At 33.7% G+C, this 8,475-nt stretch overlaps 1 protein-coding gene across 1 annotated transcript; it reads left to right on the forward strand.

Moving 5' to 3' along the window:
* The first annotated feature begins 3,889 nt into the window (after nt 1-3,889).
* On the forward strand, nt 3,890-4,405 carry LOC108481857 (uncharacterized). The gene is made up of 2 exons (XM_017784930.1): nt 3,890-3,943; nt 4,031-4,405. The coding sequence occupies exons 1-2, from the start codon at nt 3,890-3,892 to the stop codon at nt 4,403-4,405; spliced, it is 429 nt and encodes a 142-aa protein (XP_017640419.1).
* Nucleotides 4,406-8,475: the final 4,070 nt, after the last annotated feature.

Raw genomic sequence — 8,475 nt, forward strand, 5'->3', positions numbered from 1 at the left:
GAATTTGGAAGTGTTTTTGGAAATCAATTTTGAATCTTTTTGTAGGTAAGATTTTCGGGGATGAAAATCCCTAAAGGGGGGAGAAATGTAACATCCTGAAATAGGGCCTAAACGGAATAGTGGTTGTGAAACCATGAATTAGAGGTCACAAAAATTTATTCCGGTTAATTTTTAAGGTTTATTCATTGATTAAATAATTGTGTGAAAATCTTTTGAAGAAATTTTATGTACAAGTGCCTAATTTGATAATTAGGACTAAATTGTAAAATTAGCAAAATGTGTGTTCTAGATAATAAAGGGGATTTAATTGAAATGGGTTCTTAAAGTGGAGGTCCTTATTTATTAATTAGACAATGATATTTAAGTTTGGACAAAAATGGGCAAGAATAGGACAAATTTGAAAGAAAAGCCTTTAAGGGCATTTTGGTCATTTAGTAATTAAAAGAATTAAAAAGGGAAAAAAAAGCCAAAATTGGTCCATCTTCTTCATGGAGGCCTAATATAGCATGGGGGAGGCCATGGTTAGGGTTTCCAAGCTTTCCAACCTCAATAGTAAGTTCGTTCTAGCCTCGTTTTTAATGTTCTTTACGTTTTTGGAGTCCCGGTAACTTGATTTAGCTTATTCTAGTAATAACTCGTGATAGGGTTCATATTTGGAAAAATACCCATAGGTTAAATGTGTTTATTTTGATGTTTTATGGTAGAATATGAAGCTTGAAATTATCTTAAATAACTTTTGCTAAGCGATTTTAAGTGAAAAAGAGTAAAACGACACAATCGGTAAAAATACCTAATGTTCATAAGTACATGATAGAGTGGGAATTTGATGTTACCATAGAAGGGAAAAATGTTTAGCGTGTCAGAAAACATAAACAAAATGGGTAAATTTTAATTTCCGAGACTAGGGGTAAAATCGTGATTCTACAAAGGTTTAGGGGAGAAATTGTAATTTTTCCAAAGTTTGAGTTAGGGAATGTTTTGGATATTACATGAATTTAATAAGTGAAATATGACTTTTCTTATCCCGAAAAGTGAGATTTGGACCTAGAACGGGAGAAAAATCGAAAATCGAGAAAGTTGGTAAAATTGTCGTTTTGGTATCAGGGTAAGTTCATATGTTTAATAAGCATTTAATTATGCATATTTGAATGATAAATTGATATTTTGGCCATAAATACTTTAGTATTGAGTTTCAGATATAATGATTAATGTTCAATAATAATTCGATATTGGAAAGAGAACTTGTATAATTTATATGTAAGACCATATTTTGTATTATGGCTTTGTATGATAACAAGAAAGTATTGACTAGCATAGTTTGATGAGAATAAGTTAAGTTGATGACATGATGAGATTGAGAATGTAAGATGTAAGTTGAGTAGCATTTTTTTATTATGCAATTATTGTTATTAGTATTGTTATTATTGAGTTATGCGACTAACCTTGAGAATTTGGTAAGTATGTTTCAGCTATGACTTGACAAGGCATTGATATCTCAAAGTCCATGGTTGTACCATGGTAATTAAAGAAGAATTGACGGAAAAGTCCATGATCATAGCATGGCATTTAAGGAGGAATTGACGGTTAAGGATACCATGTAAGACCATGTCAACACATGGCATCGGCATTGATTAAGGTCTCCATGTAAGACCACATCAAGATATGGCATTGGCACTAAGACAAGGATACCATGTAAGACCATGTTTGGAACATGGCATTTGATAAGACAAGGATACCATGTAAGACCATGTTTGGAACATGGCATTTGGTAAGATAAGGATATCATGTAAGACAATGCCAAGACATGGCATTGATAAGTTCTATATGGAAAAGAAATCATGTAAGACCATGTCAAGACATGGCATTGATGAGTTACCATAAGGAAAAGGTCCCATGTAAGACCATGCCAAGGCATGGCATTGGTGAGTTCATAAGGCAAGGATACCATGTAAGACCATGCCAAGACATGGCAATGGTAAGTTCAAAAAGGAAAAGGTTCCCGAGTAATCCAAAGAGTAAGTCAAAGAAACGACAAGGTGAGAACATGAAGAAAGAGTACAGGCATGCATTTAAGGCTTATTTAATATTGAGATTGTAAGTAATTGAGATTATCAAGTATTAAGTAAGTGATGAGTTTTCAGTTATGCTTGTGACACTTTATGACATGATTGACAATATGCCTAAATTATGAAAGAGTACTCATGTGTTAAGTGAGATGTTGTAGGTATGTAAGCAAGCTATTAAGTAAAGTGCCTTTTGTATTCTGAGCCTTTGGTAATGTTACCGGTGAGTAAGATGGGGAAGTAAGAACTAAACAGTATTTAAGCAAAATATGACAGCATAGTAGTAAGCTAAATTGATTGTTAATGCTTATTATTTTACATGTGAACTTAATAAGCTTTATAAGTTACTTCTTTCACTTTCCCATGTTTTAGAGTACTTAAAAGCAAGCTTGGGTTGGAGGTCGTCGGAGATCACTTGACACTATCAACTATCAAGTTACCAACTAGGTATCTTCATTTACAAACATTCTAGTTTATGGCATGCATAGGGACTTAGCCATTTTGTGTGTATGTCCTTATGATATGGCTAAAGAATGGTATGTAAATATTTAACAATGATTAGCTATTGAAATGTCTATGAAGAACATCTTTCGATACTATGTATGCCTAAATGGTAGTTAATATAAAGAAATCATGAAAAAGTGAAATTAACATTAAAACAGTATTGAATAATAGTAGTGACGTGATATTGAAAAAAATCACCAAGAATAGTAGAAATGGAATTAGGTGATGAATGAGATATAGAATTAAAACTTATTGAGTCTATTTTCATATGAAAGAAACATAGTAAGCAAAAAAAGTGTATATTAAGAGATATTTGAATTTTAGTGAGACAGGGTTAGAGGAATTTCTGAATCCCCTATTCTGATTTTATAAATTCACTAAAAATTTTAAAAAAATAATTACGAGTTATAGTTTATATTTCTAGATTCCTTAGTGAATATCTTTCAAGAGAAACAAACGGCATAGTTATTTGAATTCTGTACAGGAGAAAATTGATTCGTAGAGAGGAGAGGTCAGAGTAGTTGAATAGTGCAATAGGGGAAACTTTAACTAATAAAATGTACTAATTGGCTAGACCAAAAATTCTGGAAAAATTTTAGTAAGAAGATATATAAGTCTAGTTTCATGGAAAATTCACAAAATTAAATTTTGAGTTTTGTGACTCGAGTTATGATTTATTTAGTGACTATGACGCAGGTGGGCTGTTTTATAAGGAATAATGAAATAAATTGTTTTGGTTTGTCTAAGTATTCAGAAAATTTTTATTGTTCCCGGTTTGGTCTCGAACAGTTTCAATTGCATGTTTCAGGGTCTCGAGGGCCCTTTTTAGGGACATATTGAATGAATGTAAATAAATTAATTTTAAAATAAAATTTTATGCCCCGAATTAGTAAGTTAAGTCAGGTAATGCCTCGTGCTCGACTCTGGCGATGGTCTCGGGTAAGGGGTGTTACAATGACTTTCAGTTTTCAATAGTTGGCCAAGCTTTACATCAGGGAGATTTTCAGATTGCCTGTTTCTATCATATCAAATAGAGATCCACAATTCACATCATGGTTCTAGAAGATGTTACATGAGGCTTTGGGTTCGAAGCTTCACTGCAGTATAGCATATCATCCATAATCAAATGGTCAGTTTGATAGGGTGATCCAGATTCTCGAGGATATGCTTCAAAGTTGTTCTATTGAGTTGGTTGCAGTTGGGAGTGACATTTTTCGTTTGCTGAGTTCACATACAAAAACAATTATAAGAGGAGTATACATACGACTCCCTTTGAGGCACTTTATGGTAGGAAGTATAAGACTCTATTATGTTGGTTTGACATGGAGAAGAAGATGAATTTGGGTCCAGATTTGGCCCATGTGATTGAGGACATGGTGAAACTTATCTGTGAGTGGTTGAAGGCTACTTTAGACTGGCATAAATCTTACGCTGACTTGAGACATTGAGATATCGAGTATCAGGTTGGTGATAAGGTGTTTCTAAAGGTCTTGCCTAAGAAGAAGGTTTTGAGGTTCGGGCAAAAAGGCAAGCTTAGTTCTAGGTTTATTAGCCCTTACGAGGTGATTGAACAGATTGGACTTGTTTCTTATCATCTTCTATTACTGCCTGAGCTTGAGCGCATTCATGATGTCTTGCCTTCCCATGTTGTTTGTGTGAAGGAGATTGAGGTTCAATCTGACCTTTCGTATGAGGAGGAACTGGTTGCGATCTTAGACCGTGAGGTCAAGGTGCTGTGTAGTAAGACAGTTCCACTGTTGAAAGTTTTGTGGCGCAACCACAAGATTGAGGAAGCCAGTTGGGGGTCGGAAGATATCCTGAGGCATCAGTATCCATAATTGTTTGATTCAGGTAAATTTTGAGGATGAAATTTCTTTTGAGAGGGGGAGAGTTGTAAGGCCCTAAAAACAAGTTTAGTATTTTCGAGTAAGTTTACCAGGTTTCGATTGAAAAATTAGGAGTTAATCGGGGTTATTAGTAATTTTCTCTTAGTTTAGTTAGCTTAATTTCATTTTAAAAAATCAGAAATAATATTCGAAAAAAATATTTTTAGAAAAATTAATTTTATAGTTTTAAATGATTTTTGGGTAAAATATATATTTTGGGTGAAACTAAAATTGAAAAAAAAATTAAAATGGGGGTTTAATTGAGAGAATTTAAAATATTAATCACATAGGACCATTTTGCAAAACAAGGGAAACGTTTGAGCGGTTTTATGGAAAATTACCCATATTTTCGGAATTTTGGAGGGAATGGATTACTTTGTAAAACAAGGGAATTGTGGAAGTGGCCTAAGGGCAATTTCCCTAATTTTTGAAAATCAGGTGGGGGTTCTTGAGCTCAAATACACTGCAACCCCCTCACTTTACACACAATTTTCATCCGATTTCTAAGTGTTTTCCTTTGTTTTTTTTTTTTTGACTTTCGAAGTCTACAAATCAAAGATTAGATCTTATCTTTTATTTTCTCTAAATTCTCGAGAAAATATTTTCAAACTTGGGAAAAAAGTCATCCGGGTTCTTCAAAGATCTTGATCCAATCTTCAATATTTATGATTATAGCTCAAATTGTAACAGTCCGGTTTAGACCCTAGTCGGAATAGTGGTTTTGGGACCACAAATTCGAGTCATAAAATATTTTAATATTATTTTTTGAGCTTCAAATATGTGAATTGACATGTGTGGAAGTTTCGTGTGAAAATTTGATCATTTGTGTGCTTAATTTGCAAAAATGACCTAATCACGTAAAATGTAAAAGTTGCCTGCTCTTTGTTAAGTATGCTTATTTGTTATGCCTTTGTAAATGAGAGGTCCTTATTTGGTTAATATGCCATTTACATGGTTAATGGAGACTAATGGCCTTAATATATGTGAATTTATAATGGTTTATTAAAGGGTATTTTTGTAATTGTCATATTAATCATATATTAAATAAAACAGGACATGTTAATGGATGATTCATTCATCCTGATTGCCAAACATAACAAGAAAAAGAAAGAAAATAAGCTTCTTAGGATTCAGCCAAGCAAATTGTTGATTAAGGTATGGTTTTTGATCCGTTTTCGATAATTTCTACGTTTTTGTAATCGTTGCTCAGTGTTCTATCAAGCCCATGCCTAAATTTCTAATTTTGTTGATGATTTTGAAATATGCCATTGATGAAATTATAAGCTTTGTGAAGTTAGTTGTTAGTAAATGAAATATATGTTTTGGGTTAACATATTTTGTATTTGAATTTTTGATGAATTTGAGTAATTTGGACTAAATTGTGAAATTTGTAAACTGAGGGACTAAAATGTGAAATAAATGAAATATGTGGACTTGTATGAGTGCTATGAATATTCGGCTAAGCATAAGTATATGCAAATTTTGTGTATTTGTGATTTTTACGATTAGGGACTAAATTGTAAAAATATAAAAATATGAGGGCTAATTTGTAAAATGCCCTAATTGTGTGTTTGTGGATTGATTTGAATGATTTGGTGAATAAAAGAGTTAAATTTTAATTTATATAGATCAAGAACTAAAGAAAACGAAATTAGATTGGGGAAAGTTGAAAGTCGTCGAGTAGCCGATTCATTCTATCCAAATCCGTACGAGGTAAGTTTATATACAAATAAATATGTTTTGAATTGAATTACTATTGATTATATGCTATGTACTATAATGAATGAATATATGAGTTGAGAAAAATGAGACATTCGAGAAAGTATCGACAAAGTTCTAACATCCGGAAAGCCCCGTTCGAACCTTAGGAATAGTTAGGATACATATGTCATGACATAGGATCCGATATTTGTTATCATGTAAGACCACATCTAGGACGTTGGCATCAAGTTATGATTTACGTGTAAGACCACGTCTGGGATGTTGGCATCGTATTTGATTTCGTGTAAAACCCTGTTTGGGACAGTGGCATCGATATTTGATTACGTGTAAGACCACTTCTGGGATGTTGGCATCGTATTTGATTTCGTGTAAGACCCTGTCTGGGACGTTGGCATTGTACGAGCTTTCCGAGCTATTCGCGTATCCTTATGATTCCAAACGGTTCAATAGGCATTCCAAGAAAATAGATGACTATGTGAATTTGTATCCGACTCAAGTACGTTTGAATTGTATACGATGTTTGAGAATGAAAGGTAACTATGTGTACCTTGGTGAATATATGATATAAGTATGAGTTGCTGGGAGAATGAGTTATGATATGTATATGTGAAGTATATTCAAATGAAATTTAAGAGATATATAGCTAAGTGAATGTATTTTGCCTCAAATTATATGAATGAATAGATGTTATTTGTTAAGTTTATTTGTATATGGCTTACTAAGCTTTGGAAGCTTACTTTGTGTGTGTTTGTATTGTTTTATAGATTTCGTAGCTATTTGGAGCTCGGGAATCATTGAGGATCATCATCACACTATCGAACTCTATTTTGGTACCTTTTGAAAATGTATATATTGTAGTATAGCATGTATAGGCTAGAGGATTTTGGTTATGTTTTGTGATGTGTATATCTAGCCATGTGATATGGCTTGGTTATGGATGATATTATGAATGAATTTGGTATATGCTTGTGTACATAAATGGTATGTTTTGATGTGCTTCAATGGCTTAGTGAAATGGTCAATTTGGTAAGGTTCTCGCATGTGAATGGATGAGGTAAACTAGAGTTATGAAACAAATGTTTAGATATGATTTTGTCTTATGTTTTGACATAATTTGATATGACTATTAAGAATGAAGTTGGTTGATAATATTATGGCATGATTGGTGCAAGTATTGGTTGTGAAATGGTTGAGCATTTGGTATGCAATTGATGTTTAATTATTGCTTGTACGGAGGACCATTAATGGGTGGCATTTTGTCCTTGTAAATGACCTATTTTTGCCCACTCGGGTAAAGACACAGGCGTGTCTTATGGCCGTTTAAACAAGTCAGTATGTATACCCTGCTTTGACAAGGCCTAGACACATGGGCGTGTCTAAAGCCGTGTGAGGCACACGGTCTGTTCACACGGGCGTGTGACCTGTACTACTTTGAAAAATGTTTAAATTTTTGAAAATTTTTGTAAGAGCTCGGTTTAGTCCCAAACCCTTTCTAAAGCATGTTTAAGGTCTCGTTGCGCTATGTAAAGGACTCTGTAATGATGTATGATTATGTGTGAATGATGTTTGTGAATTATTTGTGAAATGTTTCTATTTTTCCGGTAACGCCTTTAACCTTAGTCCAGTGACAGATACGGGTTAGGGGTGTTACATTTGGTTTATATCAAAGATACGATTTAGTCAATTCTAGGACTAACATAATGTATGTGAGTCTAGCTATACATGCCATATTTATGAACTGCGATAGTGTGATGAATCCTGATAATGAAAATGTGTTTTTTATATATATAGCAAATGGATCCCGAACAAGCCGTAGCTGATGATGTCGAGAGTAATGCCCCTGCTCCCGCATAAGGGACAGTGCCATCCAACTTTAGACTGGCTATGAGTAGCCATGATGGAGGGGCTAGACAAGCCTACTCTCAAATGATGAATGATTGGTTCACCCAATACATTAGAACTAATCCGGCTATTCAACAACCCCCAACCTGTGACATCCCTAAATTGACCCTAGTCGGAAAGTGGTTTCGAGACCACTAAACCGAGTCATAATAATAATTAACCATCATAATTGATGCTCATTATATGCATATATGCATGTGTGAAAATTTCATGTTTGGATTTTGTTAATTGTAAGTGAATTTTATCAATTAGAACTTGTGTGAGAAAACTTAGAAATGTGATAGGCAAATGTTGAAGTGGCCTATTGATGCATGCTAGAAAATGTTGTCCTTGCATGTCAAAATGCCCAATTTATTCTCTAGTGGCCGCCAAGATGGATGTTGATGGGCAAATATATA

This window comes from Gossypium arboreum, chromosome 4 (genome assembly GCF_025698485.1).
Source record: "Gossypium arboreum isolate Shixiya-1 chromosome 4, ASM2569848v2, whole genome shotgun sequence".
NCBI classification, from domain to species: Eukaryota; Viridiplantae; Streptophyta; class Magnoliopsida; order Malvales; family Malvaceae; genus Gossypium; species Gossypium arboreum.

What these genes read in the sequence shown, in the direction of transcription:
- LOC108481857 (XM_017784930.1), top strand. Translation starts at nt 3,890, where the DNA reads ATGGAGAAGAAGATGAATTTGGGTCCAGATTTGGCCCATGTGATTGAG. An exon ending in CCCATGTGATTGAGGACATG is followed by an intron (nt 3,944 to 4,030) that starts GTGAAACTTATC and finishes ATCGAGTATCAG; the next exon opens with GTTGGTGATAAGGTGTTTCT.